The 20318-nt window shown below is 32.1% G+C and overlaps 2 protein-coding genes across 3 annotated transcripts; both read right to left on the minus strand.

Annotated features, from left to right (window-relative positions):
* Positions 1-407: 407 nt before the first annotated feature.
* On the minus strand, positions 408-2184 carry LOC133695096 (cytochrome P450 94B3). Its single transcript, XM_062116906.1, has one exon. It carries the CDS (start codon positions 2115-2117, stop codon positions 573-575), a length of 1545 nt encoding a protein of 514 aa, XP_061972890.1. The 5' UTR covers positions 2118-2184; the 3' UTR covers positions 408-572.
* A 12275-nt stretch (positions 2185-14459) lies between these two features.
* On the minus strand, positions 14460-19602 carry LOC133680513 (sulfite oxidase). 2 transcript variants are annotated; one of them, XM_062103519.1, is made up of 13 exons: positions 19492-19602; positions 19255-19388; positions 18587-18702; positions 18424-18486; positions 18294-18330; positions 18088-18169; positions 17600-17718; positions 17389-17484; positions 16466-16576; positions 16275-16376; positions 15940-15987; positions 15243-15458; positions 14460-14810 (listed from the first exon to the last, which is right to left on the minus strand). In XM_062103519.1, the coding sequence occupies exons 2-13, from the start codon at positions 19327-19329 to the stop codon at positions 14694-14696; spliced, it is 1182 nt and encodes a 393-aa protein (XP_061959503.1). In that variant the 5' UTR covers positions 19330-19388; positions 19492-19602; the 3' UTR covers positions 14460-14693. The 2 variants fall into 2 exon arrangements, with proteins under 2 accessions (XP_061959503.1, XP_061959493.1); XM_062103509.1 differs by lacking the exons at positions 19255-19388; positions 19492-19602 and having other exon boundaries at positions 18587-18798.
* Positions 19603-20318: the final 716 nt, after the last annotated feature.

The following is a 20318-nucleotide window of genomic DNA, read 5'->3' on the forward strand; positions in this document are numbered from 1 at the left end:
CGACGACGGGTAAGCGGTGGTTGGTAGGTTGCTTGATGTTTCCCCTTTTCTTTTCTCTTCTTTTTGTAAATTTATAGTATGGTAGTTACTGGGAAAGGCCAAGGGCTCTAAGTTGACTAAAAGTACAATTAACTGACGAAAAGGATAGGGAGAGACACCGTAGAGGTGGCAGTTTCTTATTTGCCGAGAATTGTGTATTGGGGCCCGTTTGATGACGTGGAACCTGGTAAGTTGATCGACCCCTCCGCGGTCTCCGCAATAATGACACCTTTTCATTAACTAATCGTGCACCTATTTCTAATTAGAATATCTATTCCATGTGAAATAATCGTTCTAATCACGCATGTACTTTCTGACCACAACTTAAAGAGGAGGCGTGCTTGTGTCTTATTTGTCGGGCACATAGCTAAATTTATAACTTGATCTAACATCCATGATTGATGACGTTGATTCTTACAATTAGGGGTACAGATCAGTGTATGTGCACATGGTATCTGTACATATAATCATGTAGTATTTATATATACAGATTAACAATTGCGAGGGAAAAAAAGAAGCTCGAAATTATGACTCTAATTTAATTGCTTGTTTATGCTCGTCGTCTGAGTCCTCTTTTGGACCAAAACTTCTAGTCCGCCGGCCATGTGAGCGGTCAAGAGTGGGACAAAGACTGGGCTAGCTGAACTTAGGGGTTTAATCTTGAACCGGTCAAGAATTGAAGCCATCACGTACTTCATCTGAATGAAGGCCATTTCTTTTCCAAGACACACCCTGGGACCAGCTTGAAAGATTGGGAATTTGCAAGGACATACCTCCTGGAGTTCTCTCCTGTCATTTACCTCAACAAACCACCGGTCTGGTTTGAACTTGAAACAGTCCTCGCCCCATAGCGCTTCCATTCTTCCCATCCCGTAGGGGAAGTAGGTCACCCTGTCTCCTGCCCGGACGGGAGTGTTGTCTGGCAACAAGTCACTGACTACGGCATGCTTCGAGTCCCAGGCTATGGGTGGGTAGAGCCTCATTGACTCGCATAGGCATGCCTTCAACAGATTTAACTCCTTCAATGAGTCATAATCTAACATTCTTTCCATTAGAAGTCTTGTCTCTTTCACCACTTCCTTCTCTATATCTGGATGACAAGAGAGCAACCAGAATAGCCATGTCATTGCAGCTGAGGTTGTATCCCTGCCTGCCATGATGAAGCTTATCACCATGTCTCTTATGACCTCCTCTTCATGGCCGGCCAATATAAGCCGAGAGAGGAGGTCTTCACTGCGACTCTCTCCCTCTTCAATCATCCTTTTCTTGTGGATGATTATCTCAGAAACATATCGATGAACCTCTTCAACCGCGCTCTTGAGCTGTCGCTCAGATCCAATCCCGAGCCATTTCTTCATCTTCCAAACTATGAAGAGGGGAGCAGCTCCTCGTTTTGCGCATATCTCCGATGCCTCGTCGAAAGCTCTTGTAAGAGGTGGAACTGGTTGAGAAGGATCTAAACAGCATCGATCAATCCCTAGTGAAACCTTAAGGACCATGTTGAACGCAAACCGTCTTAGCAACTCCTGCAAATCCACCACCTCTGCTGTCACCGCCAATGATTCCAAAATTGGTAGCAGCCCCTTCTCTACTTCTTCCTCCAATGTGATCATGAAGAACTCTCGTAAGGATTTCGCGGAAAACTCATGGCTGGCGAACTTGCGTTGTGCGCGCCAAAGCTCCCCGTCCACGTTGAATATACCATAACCAAGAAAGTCCCCAAGAATTTCAGTGAAGGGCTGCCCTTTGGGAAAGTTGTTAAAGTTGGTTTTGAGCATATACTCGACATTTTTGGGGTTAGCTGTCACGATGGTTCTTCGTGCACCAAGGCGGTGCACTACAATTGTGTTGGTAGCCGATTCTGCAAGCAGTTCAGTATACCAATCCAACAAACGACCCCGGTTCTTGTAGAATGAGATCAAACATCCTATTATAGGATACGTCGGAGGCTTGTGGCCGGAGAACTCTTGAACACGCCGAAATCTGCTCAGAATTACGTTGAAAAGGTAGAGAAGCAATATATACAACAACAAGAATGATAGGACCTGCAGGACGAAGAGAGACATGGGGTTTGCCATCTGAGCATGCAGGGAAAATGAAAATGGTGGATGATGACTATATAACCTTGTTTGGAGATAATTTTTTGCAAACGTGTTATATAAGCCCACATGGCCATATATTTGCATCGATACGCTTCCCTACCATTATAATTAATATATTAATATTACTACTTTTTTGGTGAGGTTATGCAGCAGTAGATAGTAGTCGGTGTTATTCCTCAATCATGTAGGAACATGTTGCGGTACTATCTGTGCCTTGGTTCTTATTGAATTAATTAATTCTTTAATTAGTGAACTTGCAGTTGATTAAAAAAACGCACACGTTTCAAGAATCACGACTCCTCGTTGTTTAAAGCACTATACGACGGACAACTAGAAGGGCACATGATTCCTTGTTTGTCCCAAGGGCTTCCCTTCCAAAGTCTACGTTTACCCCATTAAGATACTTCTTTTGCCGAGAAAAAGTTGTATAAGCCTTTTTTTTTTTTTTTTGAAAATTACTTTTGAAAATTTTTTGTATGTTTGTTTAACATTAAAAAAATTAAAAAATTAGTTAATATGGACCAATGAAATGAAAGCATGAAAAAAAATCTAAAGACTAATTTCTAATAAATCAAAAGAGAATATAATAACTTCATAAAAAATAAAATGAAAAAAAAAGCTAAAACTTAATTTCTAGCAAATAAAATATTGAGGGATGAGAATTAAGAAAAAAATAATTAAAAAAGGTTAAAAAAATTCGATCTGAGACTACCTCAATAAAGATGTAAAATATCTTATCCAATCGTGATATCAGGGTAACCATGTTTGAAAGCAAACTGAATAAAATCATGAAACTCAATCATTGAACAACCTAATGTTGAAAGTTGCAAATGAAAAAAAAAAATAATTACAAAAAGCTACAAAAAAAATGTCAACCCGGTTTAAATCATTAACCTCATAATTATGAGCACAATATTGAGATAATCAAATAGAAAGGAAAGGAAAAAACAAGCACGAAGATCATTCTTCAATACATTAAATTTTGAATGATAAAATTGAAATAAATAAATTAATAAAAGAATCTAAAATAACAAAAACACCATTTGTGTTAACTTTGGAAACTCTAAAAAAAAGATGAAAAAAAGAAATTACCTTTAAGAAAGGAAAAAAAAACAACCAAATCCGGGCAAACCTTCTAAACATAATCTAATCTCTAAAACTCGCAACCTGTGAAATCTTGGACCTGAGTTCAATAAAAAAAACTTAATTCCCAACTAATTTAATTTTAAATGATGAAATTATGAAAAAATATCAATTTAAAAAACTTGCCAACTGAAAAAAATATGGCAATAAAAAAAATGATGATCAAATTTGATAAAAAAAACTCACGAAGGATGAAATTGTGAAAAAAAAACAATCTAAAAAATGATCCCAAACAAAATAAATGACAATCAAAAGAATATGGACTATATTTGAAAGATTAAAAAATGAAAGGGGATGAAATTGAAAAACATTTGTAATCTTATAGATTATTAAAAAAAATAGTAATAAAAATAACATGGATTAAATATGAAAGAAAAAGAAATTGAAGGGGTTGGTTTGAAATTTGAAAGGGATTGGTGCTGAATTTGAGGAGAAGAGAGAGAGAAGAAGGAAAAAAAAAGATCATCAGTGCCAAACCAATGATATGCTTGGAGCACGCATTACCCCATTGCGTAGGAGGTGTTGAGATCTTTCAAACACCAACCTAGAAAGTGGGGTTTGGTGATCAAATGACCTCTCAAGTGCCGCCTAAAAGACATGGAAGTTGTTCAATCGCTGACGTGTGGTACATACGTGCCAATATGTTTTTCTAATGATATTTTATATATGGTCAATTACAAAAATAGCTCTAAATAATCTTCAAATTAATAATAAAACTAATGTAAAAGGACAAAAAACCCCAGATAGAGTTATGTTGATTTTGTCTTTAAGGCTATCAAAGTAACTTAATTATCTCAAAAACAAAATGAAAAGACCATAACACCCTTAACTAAAAGACATCGTATTTTTTTTAATTATTATAATGGTATATCAATAGTTTTGATTTGTCTAAAAAATAAAATTACCAACTTAACCTTGCATAAATTGTTAAAGACAACTGTATCATGATGAAAATATTACTTTACCCCCAATACCTAGATCAAAGGTTTTATGGTTCAAGGAAAATATTGTCATTATACTATTACAATGAATGGTGCTTTGAGTTGTAGTGAACAATAATTTCCTTATGATATTCAATTTTTTTTTTTTTGTTAATACTCCTTTGTAATTGAAGCTTTGTCTTCCATGTCAATCAATTTATTAAACATTTAATAATTAACAAATGAGAGTCCAAATATGCAATTCTTTCCTACCCAATATTAAACACTACTTTCCCATCGTGACAAAAATTTCCTTAAATCCCCTCCTACTCAAATAATCAAAACAATATCATTTTTTTATTATAGTTATTATTAGGACTTGTGATCAATGCTTAGAATTAAAATCATACAATATAATTTAACATGACTTGAAAAATTACCTACATCAGTATTGATTTTGCTTATAAAAAAATACATAAAATTATACCTATAGAGCATAGATTCTAAACTTAATCCACAAATCTTATGTAACTTGCACCTCAATTCTTTCTATCACTCAATATATCTTATTGTGTGTCTAGTGCTCTTACAAACCATTCTATTAATACTTGAAATAAGGAAACACACTTTCCTTTTAATTTGGTGGACAAGCCCAAAATCTCTTGTTTAAAATTCATCAATTTTCTTTATTGAAAATCATCAATTCCTTTTCAGCTTGATTTGCAACTAGTATTAAGCTTGATTTGTCTTCGTTCATAAAAATGTCTCATTTAGAGAAAAATAACTCCAATTTTATCTTGTATCCTTGATGACCTATTAAAGTTTTGCACAACTTCAATTTGCAAAGTGTAACAATCTTAGTTGTTATTACTTTCACAAATCTTTTCTAGTATTAATCGATCAGCATCAAACATACATTGGATAAAGTGATATCCAATCTAAGTATGCTTAATCATGGAATGAAATGCTGGATTTTTAGCAAAAAAGATTACACTCTAACTATTACTATAAAAAGTACCATTTTTATTCTTCTTGCCTAGTTTTTCAAGAAACTCTATAACCATACCATCTTCTTTGTAGTTTTAGTTACAACTATGTATTCAACTTCTGTGATAGATTGAGCAATAATATTTTGTAGTTTTAAAGCCCTCCACACATTTGTATTGCCTAAAGGATATATAAACATAATAGTGTTTTTACTATTATCTACCTCACTAGCTAAATCAACATCTACATAACTTTGAATCTTTAAGTCCAAACTTCTAAAACAAAGTGACATATCTGAATAACCATTTAGACATCTCAAAATCCACTTGACCGCTTCCTAATTTTTTTTTTGTTAGATTACTTATGTATCTACTCACAACTCCATTGCATAAATAATGTATGATTTTGTACAAACCATAACATACATGAGACTTTCAATTGTTGATGCACTTACTATGAGTATCAATACCTTTTTTTTTTGTTGAAATCCTTTCATAACAAGTCTTGTATTAAATCTTTTATTGTTATCATGTTTAATCTTTACCCCATAGAACCATTTGTTATGCAAAGCCTTTTTTCTTGCATGTAATTTAGTTAGCTCTCATGTCTAATTTCTTATTAAGGAATCAATCTCATCTTTCATAACCAACTCCCACTTACCTGATTCTTTATCTTGCAAGGCTTTATCAAAACTTTTTGGCTCACTATTGAATATCAGCAAAACATAATTCGGTAATGGTGATAAATGCTATCGAGGTCTGATAATCTTGTAAGATCTTCTAATAGTTATTGCTGCTATATTTGGCTTTACTTATGGATACATATTTTCTTTTTATCATGATCATTTTTATGCATAATGCTCTTTGCAATACCATCCACATTAACTACGTTGACTGTCTTTGTTTTTTATACAAATATACCATAATCTACTGTATCAATGTCCTTGTATATTACTTTCTCATCGAATATGACATTTTTATTCATGATAAATTTTTTTTTATCTTTCTCATCCTAAAAGCAATATCTAAACTCATTGGTGTTATATCCAATATAGGTACATTTTATAGACTTCAGATCAAGCTTGCTTCTAGCTTTAGAGTCTAGATAAACATAAGCAACACAATCAAGTACTTTTAATTATAAAAGATTTACCTCTTTTCCTGTTTAGACCTTTTTCCAAATTCAAAGAATAAAAGGTCATTAGTTCATTAATACATTATGATGTTAACTACTTTAAACTAGAATGTTGGAGATAACCTAGAATGCAATCTCGTGCTTCTAGGTCATTCATTGATGGTTCTATTATGGTGTGTTTAAAATGTTCTTCTCCATTCAGATATCATTTATAGAATAGTTCTCCTTAAAGCCTTCACCAATATATTTACATTCATTGTCTGACCTCATACATTTTAGATTTAATCCTATTTCTTAAAAGTATTAAATACATTGGATTTATTTTTCAGAAAATAAACCCATGTCTTTTTTCTTGAATAATTAATGGTTATCAAGTTGTCCTATAGAGATCAAGTTATTTTTTAGTTTAGGAACATGCCTCACATGTTTCAAATTTCATATAAAATCAATTAATAATTTGATTTCACATCTATTATGTCCACAACATTTAATATTTCTCTATTAGCCAAGTACACCATACCATAATCATCGATAACATAATTCTATAAAATTTCTTGGTGTGAAATAGTATGAAATGAAGTGCCTAGGTTAAGTACCCAATTATCTAGTGGACTATGAGCAAAAAAAATCAAAGCTTTATATACCTTTTCAATAGTATATTTTACAGAATTAACCTTGGTTTTTCTTGGATTTGTCCAAATCCTCATTAGATGACCATATTTTCTATAATTCTAACAAACACCTTGCTTCCTAGGTTTTAACTTTCTTCTACTCCTAAATCTAGATTTTGACCTATCTCTATTTGAGTTTCTATAACATCTTTTATCTTTTATATCAAGGTTTATGGCAACACTAAAAGTTGAAGTTTTATTTGTATTTTTTATTTTCAAACCTTTTTTTTTCAAGAATTAAGGCGTAAATGTCATCATATTTCAACTTGGATTTCATAATAGAGTTGCTTATAACTGTTCTCATGGCCTTATAACTTTTTTAGAGTGAAACCAATAAGATCAATGCCTATGTCTCATCATAAAACTTAATTTTAATAGATGGTAATTGATTTATAATGATGCTGAAATTATTAAGGCGTTGGGTGATGAGCATTCCTTTTGTCATCTTCATATTGACCAATTTTTTAATTAAATACACCTTGTTGTTTGCTGAAGGCTTTTCATACATTATCTGGTTGTCATTAGATTCATAATATATAGTCTTTTCTTTGATGATATTATATTCTTCGTTTTCTATTAGGGTTAATCTGATCATACCTAAAATATATCTATAAAAAAGGGTTCATTCTTCCTCCTTCATCTTTTCTGGCCTTTTCCCCAGAAGAGAAGAGGGAGATGAAGTTTATTTTCATAAAGATAGTTTTCAATATGAATTCTTCAATAGACAAAATCTATACCATGAAATTTCTCAATTCCATCGAGCTTTATTTCTCTCTAAACATAGCTTCATTTCGCACTAATTTCGAGCATGAATCTAGATAATCGAACTGCGTGATTTGTATCCAAAGTGAAGAATTAGTTGAAAACAAGTCTGAAATCTTCCAGATGGACTTCAGATAGCTTAGATCTAGTCAAAAGAAATCTAACTCGATTAATGTTCGTATTAAGCAATAACATTATGAGTTACATGTACACCTGAGTGCACTGGAATATCACCCAAAGTAGAGATGATATGGCAGACATGTGAAAGCTGACTGGACCACTAAATGCTCTAATCTCATTTTTTTAATATGGTTTTCACTGTTTATACTTGTCGTCATGTCTTCTTCACAGTAGAATCTTAAAAACACATTGTTTTCCTCACATTTTGAATATGATCAATGCCCAAAACTAAGAGCACAGTTTAACATAGTTCAGAAGAAGATCGCCTATTATGCCCATAGAACTACTGATTTTTCCTATCACTCAGTGTTTTTTACTGTGTCTACTGCCCATAGAACTACCGGAGGATCGAACCGCGACACCTCCCTGCAATTTATAACGGCAAGAGGATGAAGAAATGCGGGGGCCAGTCTTTCTCCTCCGAACAGGCTTTTCGGGGCAATTTATAACGGCAAGAGGATGGAGAAATGGGGGGGCCAGTCTTTCTCCTCCGAACAGGCTTTTCGGGTATCTTCCAAAAATCATTAAGTTTCTGTATCTTCTGTGGCCATACATGCTTCTCCGTTCCCTTCCACGTCCATAAAAATATAAAATAAATGCATGCCAAAAAAGGGCTGCAAATCCATAATGGGAAAACAACGTGTCCCATCAGTGTTTGATCAACCAATCCAATGGCTGGGGTTACAGGAAAACCAGTGGGGCTGTGATTTTACGATATGAGCCAGCAAAAGAGACAAAGGTTACAGATGAAGAATAAAAAATTAATTAACTTATGTACCTTTATATATTCATATATTTATTTTATGTTTCTCAAGACTTCTTTCACTTCATATATTAATATTTTCTCTCATATATTGTTTTACCAATTTTTTAGTGAAAATAGCCTTCAGATACAATTCAAAGAAACTTGAAGACTCTAAAAAGTAATTTTCTCTTATAAAAAAGTAATTTTTAAAAATTCAAAGAAATTTGAGTACTTTAGAGAATTAAAAAACACTAGAAAACCTAATATGATATGATTCGAATTTCAAGCGGAAATTGTAATACAATTTTTTTATTATTTTCTTTTTCAAATCAATTTTAATTCAAATAAAATTGTTGCTTTTTTATATCGTTGTCGAGTAAATAAGTGGTTTGTCAAAAATTTAAAATTGTTTTTGTTTGAGATTATTTTTTTATATTTTAAAATTATTTTAATACATTGATATAAAAGATAAATTTTTAAAAAATAAAAAAATAATATTTTTATATATTTGTAAATAAAAAATATTATTTTTTTCAGTACAAAACAAAAACAAGCTGAGAGGAGTCACCGACAGAAAATGGGCTCTGCACGTATACAAACGTGCCTAAAATTACATCCAGTGCCATAGAATCCAACGAACTCGTCCCTCTGCGTGTATTAAATGTATGGGTCGCTAGACTATAATTCAATTAAAAATATGTTTTTGTCTTCAAGCATGAATTATTGAGTACTGCTAGTAGTTGAATGAATTTTGGTTCATTAATAAATAATTAAATAAATAATCACCTCCAAGACAAAAAAAAAAAAAAAACACAGAGAGAGAGAGAGTAATAAATAAATAAATAAATAGAACAGAACAGAACAGAACAGAACATTTGAGGCAGACAAACCCCTCTTGAAGATTTTTCTTTTTCCCTCTTGCGGTTGTTGGAGATAACAAGATAAATATTAAATTAAAATCCATAACCTTTTAATATCTTCTTCGTTTTTTAAGCATGGCTTGAATTGTTTGCATTACGTTCGACTATGTCTTAGAATAGAAAAAAAGAAATATATAAATTTAATTATAAAATACAGAGACAAATAAAAATATAAAATTGAAATAAATCTTTATAATTTTACAATAGAAACATCAAAATGGATTTTTTTTTAAACCTGTTCTATTTTATTTGAAGACACTAACTCAACTAAAATCAAGATGTTACTTTTTATTTTTATGTTTTAAAAGTATTTTTTTTAAAAAATTAAATTATATATATTTTTCTTTACTTCAAATTAATTTATTTTTAATATTTTTTAAATTATTTTAATATACTGATATTAAAAATAATTTAAAAAAATAAAAAATATATTATTTTAATATATTTTTAAATAAAATTATTTTAAAAATAACTATTACCATTATACTCCAATGAAATGACTAATGCCAAGGCAAAAGCAGACAAACATTAATGGCGACAAGAGTTGTTTGATCAATACAAGTTTCGTTAAGGATTTTGGATATAGATAATTAATAAAACATACAATCTTTCAACCACCTCACACTCACCAGAAACTTCCTTCTAACCCTAAAGGCAGAGGATCAGCTTAATTTATATAAACTCTTCTCGGTTTGCAACGTCACTGTTTTTGTTTTTTGAAAGCCTAAATGATATAATTTCCTCCTTGTTTTTTTTTTTCCCTTTTTTGGTAAAGCATAATTCCATTTCTTCTTCTGTTTTTTTTTTTTTTTTAAAATGTGAGTAAGATACCCTTTCTAATATAAAAGTAGACTCGGCCCATTAATTTGTTTTTTGATAATAATGAATTATGTAATGAGAAAGAGTAAACAAATTCTTGATTTAAAAAAATATATTAAATGAAGTGAAATCCAAAAAAGGGTTTCTCACTGATGAAATTTACAACAGAAGAGAAGACTTTGATGATGAGTTGGTGAGAAGACGAGGTGAAAGTGATGGGTTTAGCCATTAAAGAAAGACCTTCAAGAACTATTAACAGAAGATATGGCTATGAAAACATCAATCAATCCCTCTGCAGATGACACAAAAATGCTTTCATCCCATGTCACTTTTATCTTGAAAGAAAGAAACCGATTGATGTTTACGTACAGCCATAAACAGCCACTCGCAAGCTTGGTTTTTTTATGTGATAGACGTGCTTCGATGCGGGCAGGCATCATTCGTACATCTGCTTTTTCTGTTCTTTCTCTTTCCATCTTTCTTGACATGAATAAACAAAGACTACATGTTTAGGGTTGCGTTCGTAGCAATACAGCGTTGCTTTCGCGCCTGGAGTTTGCAGACAATATTGCAGTTGCTTGGCAATGGAGAGGCCCTGCAGATTGGGTTCGCAACTCTCCTCTAGATTACTGGAAACCTAATCAGATTTTACTATATTAATGTTTTCTGCAGTTTAACTCTGTACAAATCACGTTTTGGATCCCGGAGTTTTCAAGTCAATCCCTGCTGTTCCAGCTAGACTACGAAAAAACTTCCAAAAACCACCGCCCCCTCCCCAGCTATATGTCTCACAATATATGGACATAGCTCGCAATTTCCGCTAAATACCGTGCATCCAGTGAAGTGATTGCATGCTTATTAAATCAGTTTCTGAGTTAACTAAGATTAATTTAATTTTTTTTAAAAAAATATATTTAAAATTTCAATATTATACATAAAAAAATTAATAAATATTTAATATGAATATAAATTATATATATAGCTATTTAATGTGTAAAAATTAAAAAAACATTTCACGTGTATGTAATGTATATATATATATAATTATCTCATAAAAAAATAAAAAAATAATTCATGTGGATGAAGACTATATATATATATATTTCATATAAAAAAATTAAGAAATATTTCATGTGAATTGAGACTATATATATAGCTATCTCACATGAAAATGTTAAGAAACATTTTATATAGATATATATTATAAATATAGCTATCACACATGAAAAGGTTAAGATACATCTCATAAGAATGTAGGTTATAAACATAGAGGAAAAGTTTAAAAAAACATTTCATGAAAATGTAGACTATATAAAATATATGTGAAGTCAAGTATTTATAAATTAATTTTATATTTTTTTGGTTCACTAAAAAAATATATAAAAAAAGGTTGGGTCTCACTCGGGTTATGTCGAATCACCCGGGTTTTGAGTTGACCCGGCTGGTCAACTGAGTTTTACTAGGTTAATTGCAAGCCCGAGTTTAGATTATTTAAAATCCAGCCAAAACCCCGGATCCTAGGTCAACCTGCTAGACCAAGTCAGGCCGAGTTTTATATCTAAGAGCGATAGCATGTAAACTTGAAAGGTTATAAATAAATCTCACCTAACTTCAAATCAAAATAATCAATACCATATCAAGACTTTCCACTTTCAAAAAAGGATTTTGACACATGCTTTTTCAACATGAAATTTATCAAAAATAAAAATGATTTATTTGATATTATGGATGACTGGTTACTGAAGGACTATTTCGTTTTTGTGGGTTGATCCGGTCTATTGCTCTTTCTATTTTGCCTTAGGGGGCTGGTTCACAGGTATAACCCTTTTGGTATATCCATGGATTGGCTAGTTCCTATTTGGAAGGTTGCAACTTATTAACCACCGCAATTTCTACTCTTGCTAATAGTTTAGCCCATTTTTTGTTTTTGTAGTTAAAAAATTCAAAGTGAAAGTAAAAATTTTCATCCATGCATGTAATAAAATAAATTGATAACTATGTGTGTTAATAAATAAAAAAAGTCGTAAACGATAACTAAAAATAAAATTGCAAAAATCAAGAGACAAGTGTAGATTAAGATATTTAAGGAGGTGTTTGGGAGTATAGTAGCGGTTGCTTTTTAAAATGTTTTTCGCTCGAAAATACATCAAAATAATATTTTTTTTTAAAAAAATATGTTTGATACCAATACATCAAAATGATTCAAAAACATAAAAAAAATTAATTTTAAGCAAAACAAATTCAAAATTTGCCCAACCTCCATGATGAACGCAATACCAAACGAGGGCTCAAATCCGCAGGAAGGGATATTTACCCGCTTTTGTTTGCTAAATTTATTTATTAAAATATTTTCTATTCAATCAAATAATAATAAAAATAGATAAACACATTAAATTGATTAAAAAAATTAAAAAAAAAACTATGCAAGACCACATATATTGGAAATATTATGTGAAAATAAATGTCTTATTTTAAAAATAAAGTTTACCTATAAAAAAAAGATTAAAAAAAAGTTATAATTGAATAAGAAAAACCTCTTAAAAAATTAAATGCATGCAAAATAAAAAAAATAATCATAATTTAAAAGAGGCTCTCTAAACAAAATAAAAACAAGAAGGGGGTATTAATCTAAATAGAAATTAAAAAGTAATTCTAAAAAAATATAAAAAGCATTATTTTTTTAAAAAAGAGAAAAGTAAAGGCTAGGTGCTGCTGAGTCTAATCTATTTTGGTAAGGCTAGCGCGACTAAGTTCTTTTTTTGTTTTTGCAATTGGGGTCAAACATTCTCCTCGATATTTCTTAAAAAAAAAGATTCAGATGACACGTCATATGTATTGCTCAATTTCCAGCCACTATGATGGCTGAAAATACATGGTTAATGGTTTTTTCAATTCAAAAACCAAAATTTTAACCTATTTTGTTTTTCAAAAACACCCACAAACACATTATAAACAACTTTATAAACTCATTCATGATTTCAAAAAACCATTCTAAAACCCAAAACCAAAAATCTTACAAAGATTAGATATGTTTTTTCTTGGCAATTTCAAGGAAAAAAAACCACCTATGTGAGCTCCCCTCATCAAAATAAATAATTTGAAACCAATCTCAACTTTTTTTATGGCTGAAATCGATATCAGCAGAGATTTTTTCTTTTTAATGCAGCAATTTTCTCTTACATCTCATACTAGGAGTAAAAAAAAAAGTTGGGAATAAAATTGTTTTTTCTCTTTAATTTTAAAAATTAAAGGGACCCAATATCTATCATTTATATAATTTATAAAGTATAGGGAATACACTAAACATTTTGTCTATAATTTTTAAAGCCACTCCCTCCCTGCATGTTTTTTACTTTCCCTGCATGTTTTTTACTTTGCCCGTCTTTTAGTCTCATCCTCTCCCAATAAATTGACTTATAATTTGGTCAAATAACAGCCAAATTAAAAAAAAAGATGTCAAAAAACACTGAGCAATCTCTTCACAATGCCATTTGAGGGGATCCACAGTGCATTGTACACAATGAATCCCCCACAAGTTTTAGTTAATTATATAAAAAATAAGCAAAGCATATGTTGCTAAATTGCTTTTTACACACACACACACACACACACACACACACACACGAGATTTCAAACAAAAAAAAAGTTATAAAACCTAACCTAGATTGACTTCGAGACCCGCCGAGTTGAAGAAAAATTTCAAGAAAGAAAAAGTTCAATTAACTTGATCAAAAACTCAGATTGAACTACTAACTTCATTGATCCAAACTTAACCCAGTCAAAACCCAACTATCAACCTCATCCCAAGTTCTCACCCAAGTCAACTGGATTGAGTTTTACAACTATGTAAAAACAATTATAGATAATCAAGTAGGATCAAATGTAATCAAGCTATTATTTTAAATGACATCGAAGGTATGGATATTTGTTCCATCTTTCAGCAGGTACGAAAAATTTTGGACAAGCCTCAATCCGATTCCAAACCAGCAAAACTAGCCAGCTCACTAGAGAAACACATGAAGCGGAGGAGGGAGGGGTGCAAAAATCTTATTTAGTTTGACATTTTAAAATCTAATGAAACCCGTCTCAGAAATCAGTTTCATTGCCCATACAAAGCCAAACGGAGCTTAACTACAAGGAACTTAGGAAATAACATACATGTACAGCACTTGCTTGATGGAAAGTTTTAACACAGTAAATAGTGCCATTAAGCTTGGGGGCATTATTCTTTCACGTACCATCCAGGAAACAAAACCAATTCATTTTGGTTTTTACATATTTGAGTGACCAACTCGGACCTGAACCCGGTGCCATGAAGTGTTGAGTATCCCTCTCAAATTCCAAATCTCCTGCACATTTTCAGGCTGGACATTTGCTGCCGAGTCCACCTGTCCATGATGAACATAAGAAGAATAAAAAGATTGTAAAATAATTAAGACAATGGACATGTGACTGTAGTTCATTTAGAATACCATTTTTCTTCTTTAAATTATGATGTGACATGAATGGAAGTTGACAGAAAGCGGGGACATATTTTTATGTCCAAGCATGAGTTCGAAGCCCTCAGCTTCAATGAATTCGGATAAGATTTTGCAGACTCAAGGCCATGGTCAATTATGACAAAGCGTCATGAGCCTACTAGAAATATTTTTATATACAGAACTCATCTATGAATGTTCAGTGTATTTCACAGAATATGTAATTGATGGATAAGCATGCAGATTTATGAGAATGAGTCCAAACATTTGGCATATTTAAGTGTACAAGTTAAAAAAAACACTGAATCACAATATACTTTGCTATAAGAGAGGAAAACATACTGCTTTAACAACTATCTCTGTGCTCTGTGGAGCATCAACTGTCACATCAAAAAGAACCCAGGCCCATTTGTCACTGTTCATATCATCTGAGATGTATTGGACGCCAGGCTTCTGGTACCTGGAGGCTTCCACCCAGGTTTTGCCACCATCAACAGACACATCTACTCTATCAATTCCACGGCCACCTCCAGATGCTGCATATCCACTGACTTTAACCTGTAAGATATAATGGTACACAAAGATCAAGATCACCTGAATATGACTTAACTTGTCGAGGAGCCTAGGAGCAGCTCCTGCTTCAATAGGCAACCCATGTGAAAAGAAATCTAGAAAGTCAGAACTATTTCTTGACACAAAAAAGCAATGAATTAATGAAGCTGTGAAAAATATTATGACCAGAAAACTTCAAAGTTTTAATTTAAATACAAATTCTTGAAGTAACATACTAAAATTCAAAGGGAACGATTTTAAAAGCATAATAATTTCAAAACTGTGGAGCCACAATTTCTCAGTAACACTGCTAGATGGAAAACTCAGAAAGAATTCTAATCTATGCATGGCACATCGAAGAGATTAAGAAACAGGAGAAAATTCTGTTATAGGCAATGTGCTTTGGCACGATTGACAGGTAAAGAAAAAACATATTCATATGTACACACTTGAGCACAATGAAATGTAATACCATCAAGAAACTAACCTTCCCAGGCTTTATTGCAGTGACATCCTCTAATGAACAAATTGCACTCTGTCAATCAGAAAATTTGCAAGTTTTAGTCAAACAATTATTCTGCTAAAAGGATAAGTTGGGTTTCAATTGTATGTTTCCTATAGAAGGAAAATTAGATGCAAATGACAATCATAAACCTTTCCCAATTCATTTCCACACCACAGTCCAATCAATAAGACAACTCAAATGATGATTCAAATTGCTTAAGCCATTAAAAAAGCTTCTATATTGTGGAAACAATAGTCAGGCATAAACATCATCAAATATCTGCCCAAAAAACAGAAAAACAGATTTCAAGTAAAAACCTGAACAGGAAAATCCATTTGTGGCCTCCTTGTAGACCAATTGATGTTGTCCCAATTCACTGAAGGAGGAAACATTTTATAGTCCTTTTGCATAAAGAATCCCTGTAAGGTGGCAATGTATGTTCAGTCATATGACAACTGGAATAAAAGAGGAACTAAGTTTGTTAAAACATACAAAACACTTTTGTGACCTGGGATTCTTCTGCAATGATGTTGATACAATCCAACCATTTGACAGATCGGGCACCTATAACACCTGGTACAACCACTCGCAATGGATAACCATGATCCCTGTTTAGAGGCTTTAGAATGACAATAATATTGTATATTAATATCAAAAACAGTATAATTGAGAAGTTATGATGGCAGGAGAAAAGTAAATGATAGAAAGCAAGGCAAAATTGCTGAAGGAATAGTGAAGAGTCCACAACTAAGTGCATATCTATACAGTAACACAAGATCAAGTTCATTGAAATCATGTAATGATGCATACAGCCAGCATGCAACTCATTGCTCTATCAAATTACATGGATCAGTTTAAAAACAGAAAGCTATCCTCAAAGCAAGTATCTTTTGCCTAAATGGACCTTTTCATCACCGTTGTAGCACATTGGTGTTCAAATGACACTTGTTTGTGCACTTATTAAGTGCACAATTATCAAGCCTTTCAATGGAAAAACAAAATGTGACCAAATTGGACCTAAAGATGAAAATTCACCCTCAAAATCTGTATTGATACACAGAACAAGTGGAATGACACAATTTTCTGACCTGTGAGCTTTAGACAGTAATTATTCACATAACAAGTAATAAGCTGATTACTATAGATTGGTTAGCTGATGAGTTTATACTAAACAACCACTAAGGCACTAAATGCAGATGTAGGATCCTGGGATCACCTTAGAATTGACATGCATAACTGAAATGAAATATTAGTTTCATCAATAAAACGATGTCAGAAAGCAAACTGGAAAGCAGTCACTTCATGTAGCATAAGAAACAACATTATCACCATCATCAAGAGTCTGATTTTGACAAGGTGTGGTGGAAACACACTTTTTGATGACAATAAAGTAAATTAAACAGGTCAAAGCCTTTTATCAAGTCCACTAACCTCTCCATTCATCTCATAAGCAACCAAAACATCAGCTTCAGGGTTTGTAGCCTGACTGAGCGGAATTGATGCCTTGTATGGGCCTCCATTCTCCTCCTGCACTTTTTTAATATTGTTATAATCAGGATTATATCAAGGGGTTCCGCAGAGTCACAAATGTGCACTAAACAATTGGAAAATTGCACAACTGCTATTCAGAATGGCAGGTTACCTTACACTTATCAATGCTTACAAATTCAACATGTTTTCCACCTGATTTAGTGGTACTTGTCAACTTAGATATCCCAACAAGTTCAAGAACATCAGCCAATTTGGCACCACCCCAGACACCTGAAAGGAAATCCATAGAATTTAGAGAAACAATAGCAGTATAAACTAATTTGCACAAAATGATGGCCCTCCCCGAGATCCCTCTGATGAGCAAAAATATCTTGTTTCATTTAATACAACTCATCTATCTGCACATTGATAATACACAGATTGAACCATCACTAAAGGATCTCAAACAATTCTGAATAAACTTCTATTCATCGCATAGTGTGCCAGCATATCTACTTGAAAGATGCTAAATCTTTCAGATTCTATAATTGCATGTTCAAAGCACCATCTAACAATCTGGCAAACTTACCCCAACCCCCCAACATGCACTATATATCCAATGACATTCCAAAGCTAATAGGGTTAAAAATGAGAACAAACCATTTCCAATAGCAGAAACATCCCAGCCCACCCCTTTCACTGTTTTGACTTTGCTCATGGCAGTCCTTCTGTTTCCAGCACACTGTTCAGCTCACACAAACAACAGAGCCAATGATGACTTCTATGACAACAAACAGATTTGGGCAACAAATCACATCAGATTGGAACAACAAACAAGCTAACTGAAAACACATTACCAAACATACCTGTAAGGTGGCAGTGACATTATATTTTGGAAGCATCCTGTTATGTAATAATGACATTAACTCCTGGTCCAAGAACATCTAAAGGATGTATAGCATAAATAGCTCGTAAACGAGTGTACCCAGAACTCACTTGATATCTCTCATGAACAGTTCTCTAGGGTTGTCGATCAAACCACGAATCAAAACAGAGTATCTGCTCAGCCACGTACGTGGAAGAATCAGATAAATTATTCCGACAGTGAACTATATCAAAGTGTTAACACGGAAGTAAGACTAAAATGAGCGAGTACAACCTTTCTATGTCATCAACAACTGGAATGGGACCATGATTTCTCTTGTAGAACAAATCCACAGGCGTCACATAAGAAGAAACCAAGGCCGAACGAGGTGGTTCGGCATTGAAAGGATACTGCAACAGTGTAAAATATAAAAATACCATCACTGGATGCAATAGAAACTCGGCGATACAGTAACAGCATGCCCACAACATAATAACAAACGTAATGCAATGAGATTGTAAAGAAAATTCCCAAGAAAGCATTCAAATTTTGCTTAATTTTACAATTAAGATCAAAAGAAATAAAAAGAAAATTTCTTCTAATAAGCCGTCCTGAAGCAAAATAGCTAATCCCCAGAAATCTTGAAGGTAAACCCAATTGAAAGAAGCAAACTTTCAATCACTTAAGATTTCAAAAGCTCTATATTACTGTACCACCCATATCATCACACATAAACACAAAATTTTCCTCCAAGTTACTACAAGTTTAAGCTTAAATGCTCCATAGAATGTCTCAAATGTGAAAATTTAAAAAACCCACATCAGGAAATGGAGTAGAAGCACAAAGCAGACAAATAGAATCCAAAATTATTGAATTAAAAAGAACAAGAGATAGAAATAAGCAAAGAAAAACAATAAGCTATGCATGATTGTTTGGCAGTGAAAAAGAGAGAAATAGCAGGCCTTGGAATTGATTTGGAGGGAAGGGTGACGAGGTGGTTCTTGCAAGTAATCTGAAGGTCCTTTCACTCCTGGCATTCTTCTCTTCGATTCACAATCACAATCTTACAGAGACAGACACACACCCTCCTGTAGTCCTGTTCCACCAATATATATTTGTATGGTAATGGTAAATAAAAAGACACCATAGAATAGAATAATAGAACTAAAGTGAGTTAAGTTATCTGACGGTGATCATACCTTCTCACTGATGGTGATGGTGATGGTGATGCTATGAAGGGAGGGTCTTGACACTTTCCATTGAGTTATTAAACCTTGGTGGCTAAATGGTTACTACTCAATCCCACCTGCTTATACCATTTATATTCCAAATCGATCTCTTCTACTTTAATATTCCACATCAATTTCCATTTTTTTTAATAAAATTTATTGTTAATATTTTTTTAAAAATAAAAATATTATCATACATTTATATTAAATATTCAATTTTATAATTAATATTATTAACTTTCATTTAAATATTTTCTATTCTTGTTTTAAAATTTATTATGAACAGAAAAAATATTACTATATAAAATAATATTTATTTAAAATATATAATTAATATAATTATTTTCTATTTAAATTTTAAACTTTTATTTTTTAATATATAATATTTAATGTCGTTTAGCAATAATGTTTTTTGGTGAAGCAAATTTAAATCTTATCAATTTCAATTTATTTTGATTATTATATATAATGAGATATGATTACCAATACAATAAATCTTTTAATTAGGTGTAAAACTTAATTAATAAGTTAATATAGGCTGATCTGAAAATTTTAAGATATACAAAAAATTCATTTAGATACTAAGAAGTTAATATACACATTCAAGCAAATTCAATACTTCAAGTGCGAGGAAATTGCATTTTTTTTTTAGTCATAGATTGTGGTTCTGTGTTTAATTTGTATTTTGAATATTTGAATTATTTTTGTTAATTCAAACTTATAAGTCTTTAAATTGTTATTTAATTTTTGAATTAATTAAAAATTATGTTGAAATTAAAGTTAAAATTATATTAAAA

The sequence above is a fragment of the Populus nigra genome, chromosome 1 (assembly GCF_951802175.1).
Source record: "Populus nigra chromosome 1, ddPopNigr1.1, whole genome shotgun sequence".
In the NCBI taxonomy this organism is placed as follows: domain Eukaryota; kingdom Viridiplantae; phylum Streptophyta; class Magnoliopsida; order Malpighiales; family Salicaceae; genus Populus; species Populus nigra.

Coding starts and splice junctions, on each gene's coding strand:
- LOC133695096 (XM_062116906.1), bottom strand. CDS start 2,117: ATGGCAAACCCCATGTCTCTCTTCGTCCTGCAGGTCCTATCATTCTTG.
- LOC133680513 (XM_062103509.1), bottom strand. CDS start 18,783: ATGTTGTGGGCATGCTGTTACTGTATCGCCGAGTTTCTATTGCATCCA. Junction 18,487..18,586: donor GTTGTTGATGACATAGAAAG/GTTGTACTCGCT, acceptor GTGGCTGAGCAG/ATACTCTGTTTTGATTCGTG. Junction 14,811..15,242: donor CAGAGATAGTTGTTAAAGCA/GTATGTTTTCCT, acceptor CATCATGGACAG/GTGGACTCGGCAGCAAATGT.